Raw genomic sequence first — 23,324 nt, forward strand, 5'->3', positions numbered from 1 at the left:
TTGTTTCAACAATTTACCGTTGCATGAACAATAGTGACGCAGTTTGAGAAGAACTTCCTTAAATCGAAGGTTCTTCTTAAAAATATGAAGCGAATGGAATTACAGATTTGGATAAATGGCATTCGTTGCACTTTAGTTGGAAAGTTTAAATGAATTGAAGCAAGATTATTTTGAAACTTTGTTTTGGTCAATTTTATTTTCATTTTTTTTTTCAAACATGAGATGACATCATTCACTTATTATTTAATATGAATATAATAAAACGTAAGAATTCCTTCAAACAATCGGATAACTGGCAGCTGACGCAATGCCACAGTGATTATTTTTGTTTCGGGCGATTTTGGCATATCCTTTGTCTCCCCACGAAGTTCCCCAACTGTTTTTGATTAAATAGTAGTCATCACCATTTTCATCACTTCCAAAGCCGACTACAAGGACGGCATGATTCAAATTAAGTGGATCACACTCTGGTTCATAATAGATGCCTTTTCTATATTGTTTAAATGATGGACGTGAAGCATCCAGAGCAACAGAGATTGGCCCAATTTGTTCAATCATTTTTGTCAATTCTCTTTCATTACCAAATGGAATATTAACATAACTGCGATCATTTGCAGTTGTATTTTGCCGTTCAATTTTGCATTCACCCGTTCGCGCTTCGTATGGAGAGTTTTTTTCGCTGTTAATTTGATAATTAATTCGAATATATTCGAAGGCTCGATTTATATTACCACCATTGCATCCAAATGAACTGGAACAGTCGATGAGATGTTGTTCAGAGAACGATACCAATTTATTTGTTTTCCGGTAGAGTTGACCTTCAAGAGCTCCGATCGCTGAGAACGCAAAACTTGAACCACATAGATTTTGATTTTTAATCCCTGTAACTGCGCCCATTTTTCGCCAATCGATTTCATTCGATTTTGAAACATCTTCTTCATTTGTTTGCTCAATAGATTGCTCCGTTTGATGGGAACTACCAAAGAAAAAGTTAAGGAGATTTTGAAATACTGCATCACATTAAATAAAAACGAAGAAAAAACTTACTCAACAGCAGAATCAGGTATGAAACCAGTCATTTTAGCAACGAATTCGTCGTGTGCCATATCACTGTATTCGTTAAAACCAATTTGAAATGTAATATGTTTTTCAGCATACAGTTTATTATGGTGAACGATACTGTCTCGATTTTGTACGAAAATGTTCATACGAAAATCATCCTCAGTATTGTCACTATAATTTTTTGCATTTAGTTCCTATAAATATAGAAGTATATTTCTTTAGACGATATTTATTTTCAAAAATAAAGAATTACCTTAAACATTTCCCAGTCATTTTCTTCAATTATCGAAAAACAATTCACAATGCCAAGTAAGCCAATAAATACGGTGCTAAATTTCTCCATCTTACCAAGATTCTTACTAAGTTCGCTGTCGATCAAATACTGAGTGGTTAAAACGATTATTGGACCAATTTATATAAAAAAATGAATGGTGAAATTCCCCAAAAGCTATTTGAATAAAGAGGTACCTCAAATTAAGACGAAGAATTGATTTGGGTTTTATAGTGTGATTCATTTCGAAATTCCAGAATATGCATTGAAGAATTCTTGTGTGCACATTTCTTCAAATGCAAATGGTAGTGAATTATCGTTTCGATTTTGGTGGGTATTTACCTAAATTGTTGGGAAGTTTGATCCTCAAGTTTAATTAAGTTTTTTTACTGCAAGTAATCAAATTTACCTTTAAAATACTGTCATAAACAGGTTTTTAGTACAGGTCTATATGTGACTATCTCGTGACTTAACACTTCATCTGTTGTAGCGCATCTTTTTAATCATTATATTGGTAAAAAAACGATGTTTTAATTATTAAAGAGAACGTTGACTCATGGATTTCGCCAATCTTCTTGAATATTTATAATTTATTGTGGAGCGTCGCCAATTGAGAAATGCAGAACGTATCTTACATTAATTGAAAGACATTTGTTTCGATTGATTTTGACATATCTAGAGACTGTAATTGTTACGTTTTGAATGAACAGATGTGTATTTATTCACAGTACACCGAAAAATTATCTACCAACAAAAGCTTCGTGACATAATTGATATCAGATATTTTGTGTTTCAAATGTTGGTTTCGTCACTGTTCTTCACCTCAATAGACAATGAGCGCTAATATCGTAGATTTTTCTTTATCGATTCCACCAATACGACATCTACTAAAAAACTCGCCGATTTCTGTTACTAGGGGTGTTTTAATACAGCTGGTGTAAACGTACAAAGGAACACACAGACTCCGATTCTGTGTATGCGTATGTATTACAAATTCTGCACTCAGTCGTCAATCGTAGCTGCTTGTGCGAAATTTACAATACATACGCATACACAGGATCGGAGTCTGTGTGTTCTTTTGTATTAGTTCATCTGTAATACAGCCATAGCCGTATAGTTCGTTTGAGCTGTGTCAAAGCAACAGTAGTTACAAAAATCGGTATCTTTTTTAACAGATGTCGTATTCGTAGATCCGATAAAATTAATTTGTATTTGGTGATTTAGACCATTTAGTGGTGTTCGAGAATTGAAAAAAAAAATCATTTTTTTTTCACTTTTTTGCTCTATACCGAGTTTCCGAGACTTTCATATAAACTCGCCTTGCAATAGCCAAATGACGCCTATTGATTCAATCACGATTGGTATTCGCTTACTATTCAATAGTGATCACATAGCAAGTTTATATGAAACTCTCGGAGACTCGGTATAGAGCACTCAAACAGTGAAAAAAGTTCAGATCGTGATTTGGATGATAAGGAATGCGATTTTTTTCATTCTGATTTCACCAGGTGATACAGAAAATTGAGTAGTATTTGAGAATTGAGGAAAAAAAATTTAATTATTTTTTTCATTTTTCGCGATTTTTTATACCATCTATATGGGAGGATTGTATGAAAAACACGGAAGACCGCTGAAATGGCACTGCCGTAGGTCCGTATATATTTGGCATTTGCCATTTCAGCGGTCTTCCGTGTCTTTTTCATACAAGCCTCCCATATAAATGATAAAAAATCGTGAAAAATGAAAAAAATTATTAATTTTTTTTCTTCAATTCTCAGATACTTCTCAACTTTCTGTATCACCTGGCGAAATCAAAATGAAAAAATCGCGTTCCTTATCACCCAAATCACGATCTGGATTTTTTTCACTTTTTGAGTGCTCTATACCGAGTCTCCGAGAGTTTCATATAAACTTCCCATGTAACATCTATTGAATAGTGACCGAATGCCAATCACGATTTCAATGATAAGGAATTAGAGTTTTTTCATTCTGATTTTATCAGATGATACAGAAAATTGAATAGAATTTGTAAATCGAAGAAAAAAAAATTATTTTTTTTTTCATTTTTAGCGATTTTTTTAACGGGAGACCGCTGAAATAAATAAAAATTCAACATGATAAAAATGTAAATAAAATACCAACTTGATAGGACTTCCAATAAAACGGGAACTTATTTGCTTTGAAAATAAAACACCACCGTGCGCAGCGTAAAAATAAAAGTTCAACGTGTTTAGAGTGAAAATAAAAGACCAACATGAATCATGTTGCTCTTTTATTTTCATCTCAGTTTAGTTGGTCATTTATTTTTACCGATTTCATGATTGAGATTTTTTTATATGAAAATTTGAGCTCACTTTTATCCTAACCCAATCAATTGAGATGATTCATTTTCATATTCAATGCATCATTTTTATTCAATTTTATGCTACAAAGAAACTTTTAAACTCACATTTTCGGATAGGTTTCAATTGGAATTTTCCAATAAAAAAAATACCAAATTTGAAAAATGACAAATGTATCGCAGTTTATTAATAAATATTTATTTGCGTTTTCCCAATCCCAACCGAAATAGATCAAAATAGAATATCAGACACATTTTACAATTAATTATTTCTTATTTTAAAATCTGTGATTTATTTCTTTCAGAATCCTTTTTCGCAAATAAAAGGTCAGAAAATAAATGATAGTCCACTTTATGGCATTTATAGCTTTATCGCGAAGTATTTTACCTTATAAAAAGATATTGCCTTCGTTTATAATTATCGATTGTAGTCAGTAATAATATGCAAAATGTTCAAAGCACTCACGTGATTAACATTACCTGGCTGAAGAAAATCGATGATGTGAAACAAAAATACGAGAAATAAAAGACGCTGTCGTTTCATTTCATAAATATTTTAAAAGTGATTATTTTCATAGCTTTACAACAAATGACAGTGATTTTCGGACATTTTCCGTGTTTACTTATCCACTAGGTATCATTATAACATTGTCATGCATTTTCAAAATTCACAAAATTCGAGTAAAAAAATTATATAATTGGATAAAGAGCAGCTGACGCAATACCGCAATGATTTTTTCGGTTTCTTGCCAATTTCATGTACCCCTTCTCTCCCCAATCGTCGCCCCAAGAATTCTTGATGATGTAAAAGGCTCCGTGCTTGCTGTCATTCCCATAGCCAACAACTAAAACAGCATGACTTAAATAATGTGGGCGGCATTTTGGTTCATAATAAACTCCGCCATGGTAATGTTGGAATGATTCATGTGAAGAGTCGACACACACTGTTTACAAAGGAATAAACGTTTCGTTAATATTTCATGTTAGTCTTTGAATAATTGGTCTAAATTTCGAGTAATTCATCTAACAAATTGCAATGAAATTGTTGTACCTGATATTGGGCCGACCGTGGCAATGGCTTTTTGCAATTGCATTTCATCGCCTTCAGAAATCGTTTTATATCCCCTTAATTCAGCCACTGAATTTTTTGGTTTATATTTACACAAACCACCCGATGCTTTAGAAAGAGAACAATTTCAGTTATCATTGGAAAAGAGCATGTAGACAGCCACATTAAACACATACCTTTGTACGGATATGACCTTTCAGTAAAATAAAATGATATAAAAATATTTTTTCTAGTATTAATTATTATTATAATATTTACTTTTCAGTATCGACTCCTCCATTTTCTTTGACATAATCCATGGCTCTAGCTGTTGATTGGCCACGACACTTGTTCTTTATGCTTTGTTCAGTATCTACACAATCGACAAGATTTTGGACCGATAACGGCACCAAATGACCGGTTTTACGAAAATATTGTCCCTCAATTGCTCCGATCACGCTAAAAGCCCAGCAAGAACCACATCTACCCTGTTCTTCCACTTTTGAAACCTACAAATATACAAATGTAAACATTTCATATCTTATGAATGTGGTTCTTCACTTACACCGCCTTTCGATCGCCAATCAATGGATTTTGGTAAGGATTCTTCCGTCATTTCAACCAATTCACAATGAGACTCATTTTTTCTATATGGTGGTTCACATTTTAAATAAGATAAAATTGCAGTCGATTCGAATAAAATGTTAAGGTACCTGAAATGTTCATGTCGTGCGCCATTCATAAGAGATACAAATTCCATGTGCGGAATATCACTGTATGCATTCAAACTCATTGTATATGATGCAAGCCCTTTGTCATAAAGTTGATTGTGTTTGACAATTTCTTGTTTGTGTTTTAAATAGATTTCCATATGCATCCTGTCTTCGTCTTGATTTTGGTAGTTTTTCGAATACTTTGACTGGAAAAAAGGCCGTTTTATAAGAAAATATTTCGTGTATATTTTTTTTTGAATTTGAAAATTCATTTCACCTTATATGCACTCCAGTTATGCATATCAATAACCGATGCGGTATTGAGGGCTATTAACAGACACGTAATTACAATAACACATTTTTTCATTTTCTGTAAATAAAAGTATATTAAACTCAAACTCAGCAATAAAATTAATTCTTAAACACACATATTCAATGAAAAATACGGCTCTCCTTAAATTGACGAATCAACACTAAATAATTGCTCAATTGAGCGACCACTTTATATACAGTTTGTGTGGAACAATTTACACAAAAACTCAGAACTTATTATTGAGAATTCTAATTTTCACCTGATTACGAATTCTGTTGATTTTATTACGTACTTCAGTTTTCACAGTACCCTATTCTCAATTACATATTTTGTTCTCGAGAATTTAAATCGTACAAAACAAATCTGTTTTCTTTTTCCGGAAAAAATGATGATGTAAATGGGAGTTGCGTTGAAAAAATATGTATTTTAAGATGAATCAACGTTTGAGTTCATACAAGACATGTGATTCATTCAATTAATTTCTTAAAATCTTGTTACAATTAAATGGGTAAAAATAATAACGATCTCCATCCAATTATCCGTTGAAAAAATACTGATACAAGATATTGAGTAACAACAATCAACGAAATATTAAAAACTATTAAAGAAAGAAAACAAAAGAAATTTGTTTTTATTTACGACAGTTCGAATAAGATAAATTATAGGAACATTTTGAAGGAAATGAACGGCCTCTACTGGCCTACAAAGCTGGCATTTGGTAATGCTAAAAATTGCGTCAGTATAAGTAGAGGCTGTTCATTTCCTCGAAAATGTTCCAATAATTTATCTTATTAAAAACTATGTCTATATTAATACTATAGTATAATCCAAAGTGGTCATCGTCGTAAAACTGTTGGGGTTAAGGAAAAAAGAATAACATCTGCAAATGGGCAGAGCTAAAAAAGGTAATTAACAATGATGAGGCCCTTCTCATTAGATAGATCATAATTAGCATTACTGATTACCCCAAAAATAAGCTTCATGAATTTTTCCTCGAATATATCATTCAAACAATCGGAAAAGTTGCATCGGTAGCGATGCCACAATGATTTTTTCGATTTCTTGGCATGTAAACGTAACCTTCGTCACCCCAGTCGTCACTCCAACTATTTTTTACGATATAAAAGTCCTTTCCATGATCATCAGTGCCATATCCAACAATTAAAACGGCATGATTTAAATCATCTATATTTGAACTGCATTGCGGTTCATGATAAATTCCGCTTCCATAATGTTGAAATGACTCATGTGATGCATCGATGCAAGTAGAAATCTGTGGAAACATTGAATAAGGATTAAGGCTTACCCATGAGCAAAAAAGAGACTTACAAATCAGTCAAGTATAAATGAATTAATTCAACGTTAACTGGCTATGTTGATTCAAGTATATTGGTTTTCATACAAATATTCAAATCATATTAGTCGGCTATTTTGGGATGTTATCGTCTGATTGCAAAGTTGCATATAATCGTCTTATAATGTTCAAAACAGTCAAAATGTCCCAAATTAGCCAACAATTTAAAGATACGGACATGAATAAACTTGGTGAGATTCTCACCGTGAGAGATACAAAGACTGATTAAAAAATATATTGGGCGACTCGGATGCCTGTGGATGCTATAACATGAAATAGTAGCATCGGGTAGCTTTCAAATCACAAAATATGCCTTGAGTCAAGCTCAAGATCCTTGACCATGTTTAATACTCACGGGCCCGACTGTGGCAAGTGCTTCTTGTAATAATTTTTCATCGCCCGTTGGTATATTACTATAGCTTCGAATTTTTGCACCCGAATTTCGTGATTTGTACTTGCAGGAACCACTAACCGCTATATAAGTAGGAAATAAGTTATATTGTTACTGTCGCCGCTGGCTTTTTTTATCACAGCTAAACACGTACCTTTGTACGGATATGACCTTTCAGTAAAATGACAATAAAAAAATTGGTAAAATAAAATATTTAGTGTATGTATAATTTACCTTTCAGTATCTATGCCTCCATTACGTATGACATAGTCAAACACCTCATGTATCGTGTGTGCAACACAACTATCTCGTTCAGTGCGATTCATACAATCGATAACATTTTGCTCAGACAATTGAACCAAATGGCCTGTCTTACGGAAATGTTGTCCTTCAATCGAACCAACGGCGCTGAATGACCAGCAAGAATGGCAATGATCTTGCATCTTTACCTAAAAGTTGGTTGAACAACAAAAATATAGCCAAAAAGTTAAGAAAAACTTTCTTGATAAACTGTTGCCAGTGAAATTACCGGTGAAACAGCTCCCTTTTTTCTCCAATCGATTGATTTGGGAAGAACGAAATTTGCAGATCCCTTAAAGTATGTTGAATGATCGATTGTTGCATTTTTTCTATAAAAAAATCGATTAATTGGAAAGACCTCTTTGTATCAATGAGCGTATATACCTGGCTTTTCGCACATGCATATATGCACGCATATGAAATACAAAATCTTTATGCGGAATATCGCTAAATTTATTCAATTTCATTTTGAAAGACGAAAGACCCTTCTCAAATAAGTGATTGTGATTGATAATATCATCTGAATGCTTTGAAAATGCTGAATTGCGCAATGTCTCTTCGAATTGATCTCGAAACTTTTTTAGAGCTTTTTCCTAAAAAGTTAAAACGTAATATTCTCTTTCAAATTGACGTCAGAGTGCCACTCACCTTGAAAGAATCCAATTGATCTTTAACGGAAGATTCGTTATTGGGTATTCCATTTACAGCAAATAAAACACCAAATAAAACGATCAATTTATTCATAATGCTGGTGTCTGTGAATTAGAAAAAAACATATAACAAACCAAAAAAACGAAAAAATTCCACAACGTCAATTTATTTTTGCATGGGTGGACGGTTATAATGACGCTTGTTTTTAACATTTGTAGAACACATTTTTGCAGCTGTAAAAACAATTATGGCTTTTAAACAACAAAAAAATAAAATAAATTGTTTTACTTCTCTTGGGAATTCAAACAATTCAATAAAAATGTATTGATCTGTTAACGACTCACAATTAACTGAATTCGCAGAATTAAAGTACCATTTTTATATATGAACCTTAACAATAAGTCACCATCATTATTTCAACGCCTTTGAATTCTTACAAAAATGTTCGTATTGAAGCGCATGTTCTTTATTTGTTATATGCCTTTATTCTGTTGATTGAGTCTATGCGTAAGATGTATTGTGGATTTTGAATTACTTTGCTACTGATAACGTCACCATTTACAGTCTTTTTTCCGACATTCTTATTGTCCAAATTGAGTTTGCTCATGTTTGCAAATTTGCTTTTTTTTTTTTAAAATGCATGTACGAACACAAGTGCTGAGAACGTATTATCGCATGAGACTGGCGCTTATAAGGTTATAAGAAATAATTTAAACTCAAAAAATGGTAATGTTTTATTGATCGTATAATTAGTTTATGATTTTTGGACGTGATTGCACGCACGAAAGATCAAATTGAAATATTGATTTTTTATCAATAATTCCGTGTAAAATCAATAAGATGTTTTTCATTTTAATTTCACGATATTACTGTAAAATAAAACTATAGTTAAGTGTAGAAAATGAGCAGTTTAAAAGTAGAAGACAGTATGTCGCAGTATAAACGCTTTCAAGTTTGTTGTGCGAAGGAACGTTGAAGTAAAATGAAAAAGGAATTGGTTTTGTTGTGCGCATTCATATATTTGGCAACTGCATTGAATACATCATATCCATGTAAATTGGTTAAAGTTGAATATGGATATAATTGTGAGTGCACAGAAAGTTTCTGTGATACTTTAAACATACCAGAGCCTAAACTTGGATTTATCTTCGTAACCTCATCGGAAAGTGGTTATCGGTTCTCCTACAAACACGGAGAATTCTCGCTGTACAACTCATTTGATAAAGCAAATGTTCTAGTTATTGATCAAACCATAAAACATGAGAAATCTAAGATTGTTGGTTTCGGCGGCGCCTTCACCGGGACTGTGTCATATATTTTGGAGCAATTCTCACCAAAATTGAGACAATTATTTTATAATGCCTATTATTCGAAAGATACCGGAATAGGTTACAATTTGTTGCGCGTACCAATCGGTGGTACAGATTTTGATTTGACAGCATGGACCTATGATAATGTAAATGAAACCGATACGGCGCTTTTATACTTCAAAACCCTCGATAAAAGAGACATAGTACGTAATCAACAAATCAAGCAATTGCAAAAAGTGTCTGGAAATGATGATATAAAATTGGTAAGCGCCAGTTGGTTGGCTCCGCTGTGGATGAAAGCGGGACAAAAAATGGACGGCTATGCTGAAAATTGTATTATTCCAGAGTTTTATGAAACATGGGCAAATCTGCACATAAAATGGTTGAAACTTATGGAAGATGATGGCGTTATGATTTGGTGTCTGTCCACAGGAAATGAACCAGACTTTATGAAAATAATGGGAAATGAATGGTTATTGACAAGTTGGATAGCAGGTGATCAGTCCGACTGGTTTGTGAAGTACTTGGTGCCAGCTTTGAAGAAATCTGGAAATTCAAATATTAAAATCCAAATTTTTGATGATATGAGAAATAGTAGCTTAGAATATTTGGATGAGATGACTGCACGGCACAATGATCTGATGCAATATACAGATTTTATTGCCATACATGGTTACTTTGACGGAGTGTCATCACCCGAAATTCTAGGTGAATTACAGGCGAAATATGACAAACAAATTCTATACACAGAGATGTGTTTTGGCCTATTTGAAGGTGTAAGAGCTGGAGCATGGTCCCGAGCTGAAGAAATGATAGCCACACTAATGGGTGCATTACAACATAATGTTGCCGCATACATTGATTGGAATTTAATGTTGAATTCGACAGGTGGACCTTCATATGTTCAACAGCTGGATGCCCCCATTATTACTAATGAAGACTATTCAGCATTTTACAAACAACCTATGTATTTTGCGATGGCACATTTTTCTAAATTCATAGCGCCCGGTTCGTTTAGAATCAATTCAACGCTTCTGGGGCTTAACGAGACACAAGTAAGGACAGTGGCTTATCTAAGACCTGATAATAAGGTTTGTATTGTTTTGGTCAACAGTTTGGAAGAACCAATTTCATTAACGCTGGTAGATGGACTGAAAGGAGAAACAAAACTACAGTTGATACCTAAGTCAATAAATACATTGATCTATTGAAGAAAAAAGATAATACCGAAATAAAATAATCTGGTTTTTATTTGGGTTTTTATTTAACATACATTTTTCAACAAAAATCTTATATTTAAAGAACAAAATCGCAAATAAATTACGTAAAATTAAAATGGTCAAATCAAAGGGTAGCTCGCTGAAGTTGCGATTCCACATTGATTACCTCTGTTGCGTGCCATTTTAAGGTATCCCTGATCACCCCACGATGTGCCCCAGCTGTTCTTGATCAAGTAATAATCTTGACCATTTTCAGTTCCATAACCAACGGCCAATACGCCATGATCAAGATTCGTCATCGTGCATTCGCTTTCAGTATATACTCCACTGGAATAATGTTGAAAGGATGGATGAGAAGCATCAATGGCAACGGAAACCTATGAAAGCATAACCGATTCAAAAATAACAATAAACATTCAATTTAACGACAAATGGATGTTTATGATGGTTTTTATCATTCAGAATTGTCTATGAGCGAGTCTACATTTTGCACTCTTACTTCAATTACCGAGTTTCGGTTGTCAAACAGACCAGATAGAAAAAAACAAATGAACAACAGCAAAAAAATGAACACTGAAAGACGTGGCGAATCAACAAAATAAATTATACTTACCGGACCGACTGTCGCTATGGCTTCCTTCAATTTCTGTTCATCGCCTTCGGGAATGTCTACAAAATCGGTAACTGTTGCGCCTATATTTCTACGACTAAATCTACAAATTGGTATGGCATTCCCTTCATAGGGGTATGAAGATTCGGTATCGATCCCACCATTTTCTTTGATATATTGAAACCCATTGTCCATGAAGCCACCATTGCAGCCATCATTACCGTAGGCAGCCGAACAGTCGAGAAGATTTTGTTCCGATAACGACACCAATTTTCCAGTTTTTACAAAATATTGCCCTTCAAGTGCACCTAAATGAAAACAAAAATGTATTTTAACGTCTGTTTTTTTCTGATTTTGTTTTTTATAACTTCTGACCTGTTGTGGAAAATGCATAACACGAACCGCATTGGCCTTGATCTTTTACCTAAAAAATAAATGTAAAAGCGTGAAATTACATAAAACAAACAAATAACAAAAAGATAATGACTTTTAACTGAAATTTCAAGAAATCTGTAAAATTCATAGGAAAAAATGCATAAATAATTTATTTTTTTAAGTTTATCTACCGGTGTCACTCCTCCTAGATCTCTCCAATCAATAGCGCGTGGAACCTTTAATCCGGCAGCTCCATTGTAAGAAAGAGTTACATTTGATTGTCGTGCTCTACAAAAAGGCAAAATAAACAAAATTGTTTGCGACATTTCGTTGAGAATTTTGTCTTACCTCAACGACTCCTTCAAGCCATTCATTTGAAACACAAATTCTTTATGCGATAAATCACTGTATTTATTCAGGCCCATTTTATATGTTGTGAGACCTTCTTCAAACCTCAAATTGTGTTTGATAATTTTCAATTTATTCTCTAAGAAAATTTGCAGTCGATTTGATTCATCCACATGATTTGAATATTTTTTCAAATGTTTCGCCTAAAATAAGTGCAAACTCATTAAAATTTGATCAAAAACTTTCTGATTTTCACTGATTTCACTTTTACTTACTTTGTATGCAAACCATTCTCGTATTTCCAAAATTGTGATTGCATGTGAAATGGCAATCAATCCAATGAATACAACAAAATGCTTTTGCGTCATTTTCATTTGGATATTCAATTTGTTTTTGTTTTTACTTAAGCACTTATCAAAATCTACAACTTCCAATTGACACTACAACGAATGAAACAAAAGAACCGACAGACTGAAAAATGGCTTGTTGAACGATGGGACTTTATAGACGCCTATGTCACGCAACTACGCAATTTTTTCAACGTTTATTTGGACTTGAATAGAATGTTTATGTGTTTGGAAGTTTCACGTTACAATGTGCGTAATTTTGTCGAGCTTGCTCCGTTTTTTCTACATAATACTGATTTTCCGTAATTTAATGCATTGCATATTTATGCAAGTAATAATTTTATTACTTCCGCTCTATATAATTTACCGAAAAGTGATGATTCCAATTATGTTTTACGCTTGCCACAAAAAAAAGTGCGTTAAGTATTTGTAAATTGCCTTACTAAGAGTTCCGAAAGAATAAAACAATGTGCGAAAAATGCTTTCATTTCGAAAAAAAGTGCCGAAGTAAATTGTCAACAATGGTCAAGAATTTTTATTAAATAACATAAAATGAAATGTATCAACAAATAAATAAAAATTCATGGCTAATGTCAAAATTACAGCTAAAGAAAAAAAAAGATAGTAATTCTTATTTTTAGACGAGTGGAAACTGAGAATTCGATGCAATTGAACACTGATTATTTTTATTTCGAGACATTTTAACATATCCCTCCTCTCCCCACTTTCGTCCCCATGAATTCTTCACTATATAATACTCGTGACCATTTTTCTCAACGCCAAATCCAACCGCCAGCACAGCATGATTGTAAGTTGTCGAACTGCAATTGTGATCATTATAAACGCCCGACGAGTAATGTCGAAAAGTGTCTTGTGAAGCATCGATCGCAACGACGATCGGACCAACTGTGGCGATAGCTTGTTGTAATTTCAGCTCATCTCCGATTGGAATATCTTTGAAGCCACTAATGGTGGTGTTTGATTTTTGATTCGTATACTTGCACTTCTTGTCGCGACCTTCATACGGATAAGCCTTAAATCGCAAAATAAATATTTCGATGTAATAATTAAAAGGACAGAATTAACATTTTTTAGCCACGAACCTTTTCCGAATCGATTCCATGGTCTTTCACATATCTAAACGCCTCATCTACAATCAGTTTCGATGTAATGCATACATTATGTTCGAATTAATTAAAATCAATCTTTTTCAATGTTTACTCACCCACCACACCGCCATTGCATCCAAAATTTAGAAATTGTTCTTTCAATATAGTCGCATAAAGTGTTGAACAGTCGACCAAATTTTGTGGTGATAGTTCTCTCAATGGACTGTGTTTGTGTATATACAATTGTCCTTCGATCGCACCTACTGTATACAATACATAAGTTTTCCTCACTTGGAACAATAAAAAATGCATTTAAAAAAAATTGAAATCGTGTACCAGCGGCAATGGCCCAGCAACTCCCACAATTGTTTTGTTTCCTTACTCGTTTTGAAACGGCACCTTTCTTTCGCCAATCGATACTTTTCGGCAAATGCATATGTGGTGACCCAATAAAATAATCGCGTTCCTCGTCTGGTTGTGATCTACAATGAAAATTCTCAATAAAGTAAATCGATATATCGATACGAACACTTTTACGAAAACCTTAAAATTTCGCGCGGTTTTAGTCCATTCATACGAGTCGTAAATTCTTCGGGATTAAGATCACTAAAACGATTTATGCTCATTTTGAATGAAGCTAAACCCTTTTCAAAAAGTTTATTGTGTTTATCGATTTCTCGTTTATGCTTCACAAAAATTCCCATTCGACGATCTTCTTCCGCTTGATTTGCATATTGTTTCGAATATTCCAGCTAAAAAAATTGACACTTTTTTTAGAACTAAACAATTTTTCACATCGTTGAATCAAACCTTAAATCTTTGCCATGCATCAAAATCACACGAAGAAATTCTTGCCGTTGAAATGGCAAACAGTCCCATAAATACAGCAATCAACAATTTATTCATTTCACTTCCGAATAATATAACTATCACGAAAACAGAAAAGAATGACGTCTTATCGTTAACTATGACCAAAGATGTCTAAATCTTATTGTAACGTGAAACATTTGCTAATGTTACCTCATCGATTTGCACATGCATAAGCCATTTGTAATGTTTTTGTTCCCTTTGGGCATACTAATTTTTTTCAAATGAAACAATTTGGTAGTAAATGAAAAATAAATAAACATAATCACATTGCAGAGTTACAATTTGTATGTTTTTGCTTCAGTTCCTATTGCGTATACTAATTTTTTTCAAATTTATAGGCGAAAAAAATAAAAAAAAAAACAATAATTGACCTTGGTGAAATGTGATATGTAAGCGCAACAGAAAGTAAAACAACGTGTCTGACAAAAAATCACGATGACTTATGGTATTTATTAAATTGTAATGCGGTTGCATTGTTTACAGTCGCATAATTCACAACATTTTAATATGCAAATGCAAGAGATGCCGTTGCTAATATTGTTTTTATTTTTTTTAGTCAAAAATGAAAAACCAAAATTTAAAAATGAAACTCGCATAACGTACGCTTTTATTTATATTCGTTGATACTTAAACATGTAATTAACAAGTAAAAATCTATTCTATTGATCTAAACGATGGGATAGTTGGCAAATGATGCAATCGAGCAGTGATTATTTTGATTTCGTGGCATTTTAACGTACCCGCTTTCTCCCCAATGAATTCCCCAGCAATTTTTCACAATGTAATACTCTTTTCCATCACCATCACTTCCGTAGCCAACGGCTAAAACGCTGTGATCAAAGGTTGTTGAGCTGCACGTTGGCTCGTGGAATATACCACTTTTATAGTGTTGAAAAGATGCGTGTGAAGCATCGATGGCAACGGAAATCTATAAAATCATCAAATGAATACTGAACACCGTGGCAAATGAATTAACAAAACAAATGATACTCACGGGCCCGACTGTCGCCTAAACATAATAAATAAAATGTCAGTGAAATATTATTTAAATTTAGGCAGTTTTTGCATTAAATTACAATAGCTTCCTGCAGTTTAAGCTCGTTTCCGCTTGGAATATCTTTATAGCCGCTTATTGTTATATTCGACTTCTGATAAATGTGCCGGCAGATGCTAAAATACGACCCGGTGTACGGATAGTTGTCCTCCGTGTCAATGCCATGGTCTTTCACATATAAGTAAGCTTCATCGACTGAACCGCCCATACAACCTGCACGAATAAAATAAATAATTGTTTTAAATAATTCAAAAAATAATGTTGTTTAATAATGAATGTGTTAAACAAAGAATTGAAATGAACCATCGTTGACATAAGTTTTGGGCTTCAACAGAGAAGCCAATGTTGACGAGCAGTCGACGATGTTTTGAACAGAAAGCGATTCCAGTGGGCCAACCTTCTTCAAAAATATTTGCCCTTCTATAGCAGCTGCGGCGGCAAACGCATAACACGATCCACATTCTTTTTGATCTTTCACTACGGATAATATTTACGCAATTTTTCATTTAAAATAATATTCGGTTTTCAATACATCAGAAAGAACATCATTTGTTACCTTCAGTCACGGCGCCCTCAATTCTCCAGTCTTTTTCTTTTGGTAGATCGATATGCGTCGATCCGACAAAAAAATGACACTCTTCAACTTCAATATTTGCTCTATACTTCAATGGTCTAAAAAAGCACAGACATTTTCACAATTATTTATTTGAAGACAATAACATATGGTCAGTGCTCACTGCTTTTGCTTAAGTCCATTCATGCGATTTTTGAATTCTTCCGATGTGAGATCGCTGTATTTGTTCAAACCCATTTCGTATGAAGTGAAACCTTCTTCATAACGTTCATTGTGTGTGTCGATTTTTCTTTTGTGCTCGAGAAAGATCTGCATGCGGTAATTTTCTTCAGTTTGATTGTGATATTGTTTCGAAAAATCCACCTAGAAATTTTATTGAATCGAATGCTTTGAACAAATGTATTTAGTTTTGATCTTTACCTTGAAAGCTTGCCAAGCATCAATATCGGATTGTGAAATGGCAGCAGAGATCGAAATAAATCCAAAGAAGGATATCACCAAATAAATCATTTTTTTTTAATTATCTGATAAACAAAGAACTTAAAGCAATGATAAGTAGCGTTTAACACTTGTTTCAAAGAATGTAATGAAATCTGGTCTAGATCATGATATAACAAAGACACAACTCGTATGTTATGTATGTTATTTTTGTGTTGTCACTCAAATAATAATGCATGTTTTTGAAAGCAGTTATGACAAATGAAAATATTTGTAAACTTTGTTAAAAAGAAGTTTAGTAGGGGTCTTGTTGAAAGTCATACGGTGTGTGGTGCCATATCATCTGCAAAATAAATCGCTGTGTTGGTACTTTTTGGATGACAAAACCATTCCATTTGTCGAATAAATATTTTGAAACGATGTGTAGAAATTCTGAAATCAGATTGTGTCTTCCTCATTGATAGTGAGTGATATTTAGTAAATATGTGCTGTGATTTATATGTAGAGGCAGTCAAATTTCATTATCTATATTCCATTATCTCTGTATTTTGAAAGTTTTAGAAATGGATATGTTGTTTTCATTAAATAACATTTTCGTAGTCTGCATCCGTGGCGTATAAAGTCGCCATGTATTACTCAATAAATAATTTAAAATTTAATTTAATTTGAAATGAAATTTTAATTAGCAGTTTAATCTACAAAAAGTTAAATAATGTGACGTAAATTGTTATTGAAATTGTTTGCTTCTTGAACACAATAACAACATTATCCAAAGACAAGAGCAATCTCTTTGTTTAAAAATATAACACTATCGATAAATTGCGGCAGCACTCTCCTGTAAATCGTGATCTCTTCAGACGTTAGATCAGAGTACTTGTTCACACGTCTTTCGAATGAAACTAAGCCTTTCGCATAGAGTTCGTTATGTTAATCGATTTCATTTTTAAGTTTTAAAAAAATATCCATGCGATGATTTTCTTCCGTTTCATTTGCATAATGTTTTGAATATCTTGTCTGCAATTGTGTCATTATCATTTAATACACTGCTTATTCAATTTCTTCTTATTATTACCTTAAATGCATGCCATGTTTCTAAGTCTGTCGACGAAATGGCAATAGAGATGGCACAAAATGCAACGATTATTATAATGTATTTACTCATACTGAAACTTCAAAGAAAAAAAAACAGCACTAAGAAATTCAAACGGTTTTCACTTGAGACTCGTGTTACTTAGAAGCCACTAATATAAATTGTCAATTACATCGATTAAGTACATAATACTCTTTTTATTCTGTACTCAATACGAAACCATTATCTTTTTTTTTAAATCAGAAAACGTTTTTTGAAAACTCAAAACTAAAATAGAAACAAAATATGATATGAACATGCCGTGCGATGTGACGTTTTACACAAATCAATGTGTTATTATTTCAATACCAAAGCTTCATCACATATCATTGATATCAATGACGCAAACATGGCTTTTGTTGTAAAAAATAGTGAATGCAATGCATTGATTTGAAACTATAATTGAACTCTGAATTCACGTCAGTTACGTTATCGGTATACGTTTTTTTGCAAAGACTTGAACATGACATGCTTTGCAAAACGTTTTGTTATGTATTAAATGAATCAGCATTTTAACGTGAGATGCGTCCATTTTTGAATGATTTGAACATTCCTGTTTACCTAAACTATAGAGAAAAGTCGCATAGCATGTTGCAATTTCATTTATTTATTTTTACACTGCATTTTTTTCATTAAACTTATATCAAATTAACCTTCAAGCTACAATATAAACAGAAAATCTTTGTTAATTAGTCAAAAAATCTTCTTATGTGTATACTTAAAAAAACTTATAGTTCAGTTATATATAAAATATTTGACCAAAATTTTGCAAAAAGAGGAATATTGTTTATCGTTTATAGAAATAGGAAAGGTAACGTTTATATCTAAACAATGGGGTAGAAAGCATTCGTGGCGATGCCACAGGGGTTTTCCATATTTCTCAGCAAATACATGTAACCCGTGTCTCCCCACCCTACTCCAAATGAATTCATCAAGATATAGTAATCTCTTCCAAATTTATCTGTTCCGTAACCTATTATCATAGACATCAACATTATCATTGTGATATCAATTTTTGAATTAAATAAATGTGTAAATGATATACTAACCTACTGCCAAAACGACGTGATTCAAAATGTGTTTCTCCAAGAGACAAGCATAATAGCCGCCACCACGATAAGAGTCGAATAAATGACCCGCATGAATTACGACAACCACGGGTCCCTCTGCACGCGATTTTTGTTATAAATGTTAAACGGTTAAAATGTACAATGGCACCCAAAATCAACCGAAAAATAGACATGGACCATACCTTTTGCGATCGTCTCTTTCAATTTTCGCTCATCTCCACTTGGAATTGTGTGGTAGCCGCGAATAGAGATTCTCGATTTTTGGTAATGTTTATATTGGCAGGCTCTGTTCTTAGCTTCATATGGATAAGCACTTTCTGTATAAATGCCATGATGTTTGATATATTTAAAAGCTTGATCTGGCCAACCGCCGCTACATCCATTATTAAAAAATCGTTGTTTAAAAGAATGTGCATACTTTGATGAACAGTCCATGATATTTTGCGGTGATAATGATACTCGCACCCCTTTTTTAATGAATAGATGACTTTCGACAGCTGAAACTGCCGCGAAAGCCCAGCAACTTCCACAATCACCTTGATCTTTTGCTGGTCCAACGCCTTTCTCTCTCCAGTTCACATAGTCTGGCAATTTATAATGAGACGATCCCACAAAATATTCTAAATCGTCAGCTTCAGATTCAGGTCTAGTCCTAAAGTGAAACCATCATTGAAATATTGTGATTTAATCGAAGTGCGTAGTTATTTTTTACATATTGGAATCAAATCCTCTCCTGCGACTCGTGATCTCTTCATCTGTTAAATCACTGTATTTGTCCACGCCTCTTTTGAATAAAACTAAGCCTTTTTCATAGAGTTCATTGTGTTTGTCGATTTCTTTTTTAAGTTTTATGTAAATTTTCATGCGATAATTTTCTTCCGTTTCGTTTGCATAATGTTTTGAATAATTTGTCTGTAATTGACACTATTATTAAGAAAACTGTGTAAACAAAGCAATTTCACTTTATCTATTACCTTAAATTCTTGCCACGCATCCAAATCCGTTGAAGAAATTACACTTGAAATGGCAACAAATGCACCGATTAAAATAATGCACTTGTTCATACTGAAACTTCGAAGGGAAAATGGACTCATAATTGAAGGTAAAAGTGCTAAATGTTTCAAGCTGTTTTCAAATTCACTTTAAAATGACGTTATATCGTTCGAAAAATACACATTGCAAGCTTAATCAAGTCCCTCTATTATGTGCACTTAGTTGGGTTGGAATTTATAACATGCCCATTTTCGTGATTTATCAAAATGCGATATAAACGTGTCGTATGTATTTTTTCAAGAATTAAACAAAATGAGGCACATGCAAAGGTATTATATTGCAATATCAATGCATGTGACAACATCAAAATAATGTCCATGCATACAGAAATTATGCTCCATAAGAGACTGTATAAAATGCAAAACTGTAGCACTGCTAGCGCCACTACGGACAACTATGGAGCTCTAGTCCGTTGGTTGCAACTGAGCAAAAGTCTTTTCACTATTTGGCGGCAACTTAGTGTAGATTACATTGAATTCCGTCGTGGCGCTAGCAATGTCACAGTTTGGGCATAATTTCGGTACGTGTCCATGCGATGATTTTCTTCCGTTTCGTTTGCATAATGTTTTGAAAATTTTGTCTGCAATTCACATTATTATCAAAAGTACACAAAAATTATTTCACATTTTCTATTACCTTAAATTCTTGCCACGCATCCAAATCCGTCGAAGAAATTACACTTGAAATGGCAACAAATGCACCGATTAACATAATGCACTTATTCGATGATCATTTTTGAAACTTCAAAAGGGAAATGAACAGTGCTAAGTGATTCAAACTATTTTCCATCTGTTTTTATATATAATTATTCTGCACTATGCAATAGATTATTATCAAAACGTTGATTATTTTTTGGAAACTCTGATATGAGCGTAATGCGCGATATAAATATCATAATTGAAATTTTATTAGTGAAGTGAACTACGTGTTTTATGAAAACTGGAACGAAATGTGATGCATCCGCAAAAATTAATGCCCTAACGTGAGGTTTGTCACATTTTTTTATCAATATAAACATTCCATTTCATATGAATTAAAAGATTTTTGTTTCACGCAAATTTCCTAAACAATTATTCCATTTCACTCATGAAATGGTTAATTTTATTTATTTTTTTAGAATATGTGGAATGACAGTTTTCACACATTGAATAAAAATTGTCAGAAAATCTTAGTTAATGGTGCCCTGCGTTAATATTAGTAAACAGATGACAACATATTTTTCATAGTTTTATATTGAAGTGTTCGAATCAGATTTAAGGTGACGAAAATAGACCTGTTACAAAGTCCAATGAAAAAGATCACGTTTGTTTATTTCTTTGTTCAAAAGCGATAATTGGTGGATACCATTCCATCAAGTGCTCAAAAAAATACTTCAAAAAACAGTGTTTACTTTAAAAGATTGGAAATTTATTATTGAAAAAAATGAACAACTGATAACACACAATAAAACCTACTATTCTACATCATCAAAAAGAAAAACGTGAAAATTATTTATTTTTGTAGAAGCGACCAAATAAAACCTAACACTTATGTACTTAAATCATACACCATCATGGAATAGCGTAGAAAGCATGTGATGCAATGGAGCAGAGGTTATTTTGATTTGCACGCAACTTCATATAACCGCTCTCTCCCCACTTATTGCTCCAAAAGTTCTTCACTATATAATAGGGGATACCATGCGAATCGCTTTCAAATCCAACTATTAAAACCGCGTGATTAATCTGCGATGTACAATTGGAGTCGTCATAAATGCCTCCCGCATACATTACGAAAGAAGGCTGTGAAGCATCGATGCCAGCTGCGATCTAATAATTTGTAGAAGAATTTTCAAATATTATTCACTATTATCTAAGACTGTCATCGAAATGAATTGAACAATATGAAAGGTGCTTACCGGACCAATGTTCAAAATAGCATCTTGCAATGACTTTTCGTCGCCTTTGTTCAAATAAACGAACTCGCGAATTGTAATGTTTGATTTTTGATTAGTATATTTGCACGTCTTATCTTCACCTTTATACGGGTAGGCCTTAAAACATAAAATAAAAGTTTTGAGTTATTAATAATTAGAGCATTCGAAATAACACTTTTGAATAGTCACGAACCTCTTCCGTATCAATTCCATGTTCTTTGACATATTTGAAAGCGTCTGAGATTCTGCCACCTTTACATCCAAGGCTTGAATACTTCGTTTCTTTCAATATCGAGGCATGATCAGTTGCACAGTCGATGATGTTTTGGACAGACAGCCGTTCCAATGGAGCAACTTTCTTCAAGTATCGTTGACTTTCGATAGATCCTATTCCGGCAAAAGCCCATGAAGTACAGTTTACCGTGACCTGCACCTCTTCAATCACTGCACCCTTTTGTCGCCAATCAATGGATTTTCGTGTTGTATTCATAACTGGCTCGACAATTGGAGCTTCTCGTATTGATCTAAAATCAATCGAATTCAAATAAAAAGTGTAACATTCACAAAATCATTCAAATAATAAAAAACACTTTTATCGTTCAAAGAATATTATCTTACCGAAAAATGCCAACTTGAAGTCCATTTAAGCTTCTGCTAAATTCATCAGTCCCAAGATCGCTGTATTTATTTAAGCCCATTTTAAACGAAGAAAGTCCTTGATCATAAAGTTCATTGTGCGTGTCAATTTGTTTTCTGTGTCTCAAAAATATGTCCATTCGACGACTTTCTTCAGTTTCATTTGGATATTCTTTCGAGTATTTCGTCTGGAATTTGTCATATTTATTTAATACTTCGAACATTAAGCAGGATTTTTTCGATTCATTTTTACCTTAAATTCGTGCCAAGCATTCAAATCGGATGACGACGCAGCAAATGTAGCGGCGAAAATTCCAGCAATTGCACTAAGCAACAGATGCATTTTTACATGTCACTGCAACAGACTTATAAGAAATGAAAACTCGTTAAAGAATTAAAAAAACGTGGAAATATCACTTGAACACAAGTACTGGTGAAATTTACACTTTTTTAAAATTAAAAAAACAACAATGCTTCCAGTTGAAAGTTTAAGCGAAATGCATATAAAGAAGCACCCACCTCAGTTTATATATTATTTTTCCGAGCTATTGTGCACGTATTGAGAGATTTAATGAAAAAAGTGATTCAAAAGAAATGACGTATAATTTCGAATCTCATTCATTGTAATAAACCTAGACAATATATTGAACTAACTGGTCAGTTGAGCTGACAATACGTTAGCCAGCTAAATGGACTAAAACAATAGAAGTTATTGTTATAATGAACAATCACTTCTATTAAAACAAGAAGAGTGATTCATCATTAGAACAATAACGTCTATTGTTTTGGCCCATTTATCTGGCTTCCGTAGTGTCAGCTCAA

General features: G+C 33.3%; 7 protein-coding genes across 9 annotated transcripts; 1 reads left to right on the plus strand and 6 right to left on the minus strand.

Moving 5' to 3' along the window:
- Positions 1–225: 225 nt before the first annotated feature.
- On the minus strand, positions 226–1,809 carry LOC116344268 (cathepsin L1-like). Its single transcript, XM_031772736.1, has 5 exons — positions 1,743–1,809; positions 1,531–1,675; positions 1,316–1,430; positions 1,048–1,256; positions 226–976 (listed from the first exon to the last, which is right to left on the minus strand). Exons 2-5 carry the CDS (start codon positions 1,575–1,577, stop codon positions 277–279), a joined length of 1,071 nt encoding a protein of 356 aa, XP_031628596.1. The 5' UTR covers positions 1,578–1,675; positions 1,743–1,809; the 3' UTR covers positions 226–276.
- A 2,487-nt stretch (positions 1,810–4,296) lies between these two features.
- On the minus strand, positions 4,297–5,887 carry LOC116343786 (cathepsin L1-like). Its single transcript, XM_031772023.1, has 7 exons — positions 5,713–5,887; positions 5,436–5,641; positions 5,288–5,369; positions 5,002–5,231; positions 4,920–4,936; positions 4,726–4,851; positions 4,297–4,618 (listed from the first exon to the last, which is right to left on the minus strand). Exons 1-7 carry the CDS (start codon positions 5,800–5,802, stop codon positions 4,365–4,367), a joined length of 1,005 nt encoding a protein of 334 aa, XP_031627883.1. The 5' UTR covers positions 5,803–5,887; the 3' UTR covers positions 4,297–4,364.
- Positions 5,888–5,981: 94 nt separating this feature from the next.
- Positions 5,982–8,782, minus strand: LOC116343785 (cathepsin L1-like). 2 transcript variants are annotated; one of them, XM_031772022.1, is made up of 9 exons: positions 8,733–8,782; positions 8,442–8,548; positions 8,178–8,386; positions 8,023–8,122; positions 7,728–7,942; positions 7,648–7,664; positions 7,458–7,576; positions 6,714–7,021; positions 5,982–6,644 (listed from the first exon to the last, which is right to left on the minus strand). In XM_031772022.1, the coding sequence occupies exons 2-8, from the start codon at positions 8,535–8,537 to the stop codon at positions 6,755–6,757; spliced, it is 1,023 nt and encodes a 340-aa protein (XP_031627882.1). In that variant the 5' UTR covers positions 8,538–8,548; positions 8,733–8,782; the 3' UTR covers positions 5,982–6,644; positions 6,714–6,754. The 2 variants fall into 2 exon arrangements, with proteins under 2 accessions (XP_031627882.1, XP_031627880.1); XM_031772020.1 differs by having other exon boundaries at positions 5,982–7,021.
- Positions 8,783–9,426: 644 nt separating this feature from the next.
- On the plus strand, positions 9,427–10,965 carry LOC116343703 (lysosomal acid glucosylceramidase-like). Its single transcript, XM_031771914.1, has one exon. It carries the CDS (start codon positions 9,427–9,429, stop codon positions 10,963–10,965), a length of 1,539 nt encoding a protein of 512 aa, XP_031627774.1.
- A 36-nt stretch (positions 10,966–11,001) lies between these two features.
- Positions 11,002–12,781, minus strand: LOC116344529 (cathepsin L1-like). Its single transcript, XM_031773131.1, has 6 exons — positions 12,583–12,781; positions 12,308–12,510; positions 12,151–12,247; positions 11,960–12,008; positions 11,588–11,892; positions 11,002–11,351 (listed from the first exon to the last, which is right to left on the minus strand). The coding sequence occupies exons 1-6, from the start codon at positions 12,679–12,681 to the stop codon at positions 11,094–11,096; spliced, it is 1,011 nt and encodes a 336-aa protein (XP_031628991.1). The 5' UTR covers positions 12,682–12,781; the 3' UTR covers positions 11,002–11,093.
- A 466-nt stretch (positions 12,782–13,247) lies between these two features.
- Positions 13,248–22,984, minus strand: LOC116343704. The gene is made up of 24 exons (XM_031771915.1): positions 22,756–22,984; positions 22,485–22,690; positions 22,060–22,390; positions 21,849–21,983; positions 21,514–21,759; positions 20,422–20,531; positions 19,873–20,023; positions 19,611–19,810; positions 19,317–19,550; positions 19,081–19,271; positions 18,878–18,994; positions 18,746–18,801; positions 16,425–16,624; positions 16,244–16,359; positions 15,991–16,164; positions 15,710–15,900; positions 15,628–15,642; positions 15,303–15,561; positions 14,574–14,728; positions 14,307–14,515; positions 14,100–14,245; positions 13,880–14,026; positions 13,758–13,804; positions 13,248–13,687 (listed from the first exon to the last, which is right to left on the minus strand). Exons 1-24 carry the CDS (start codon positions 22,843–22,845, stop codon positions 13,292–13,294), a joined length of 4,122 nt encoding a protein of 1,373 aa, XP_031627775.1. The 5' UTR covers positions 22,846–22,984; the 3' UTR covers positions 13,248–13,291.
- LOC116344527 (cathepsin L1-like) lies at positions 18,418–20,687 on the minus strand. 2 transcript variants are annotated; one of them, XM_031773127.1, is made up of 6 exons: positions 20,588–20,687; positions 19,873–20,531; positions 19,611–19,810; positions 19,081–19,550; positions 18,878–18,994; positions 18,418–18,801 (listed from the first exon to the last, which is right to left on the minus strand). In XM_031773127.1, exons 2-6 carry the CDS (start codon positions 19,990–19,992, stop codon positions 18,653–18,655), a joined length of 1,056 nt encoding a protein of 351 aa, XP_031628987.1. In that variant the 5' UTR covers positions 19,993–20,531; positions 20,588–20,687; the 3' UTR covers positions 18,418–18,652. The 2 variants fall into 2 exon arrangements, with proteins under 2 accessions (XP_031628987.1, XP_031628988.1); XM_031773128.1 differs by lacking the exon at positions 20,588–20,687 and having other exon boundaries at positions 19,873–20,534.
- Positions 22,985–23,324: the final 340 nt, after the last annotated feature.

This window comes from Contarinia nasturtii, unplaced genomic scaffold (genome assembly GCF_009176525.2).
Source record: "Contarinia nasturtii isolate CC-2019 unplaced genomic scaffold, AAFC_CNas_1.1 Cnas_scaffold_1037, whole genome shotgun sequence".
In the NCBI taxonomy this organism is placed as follows: Eukaryota; Metazoa; Arthropoda; class Insecta; order Diptera; family Cecidomyiidae; genus Contarinia; species Contarinia nasturtii.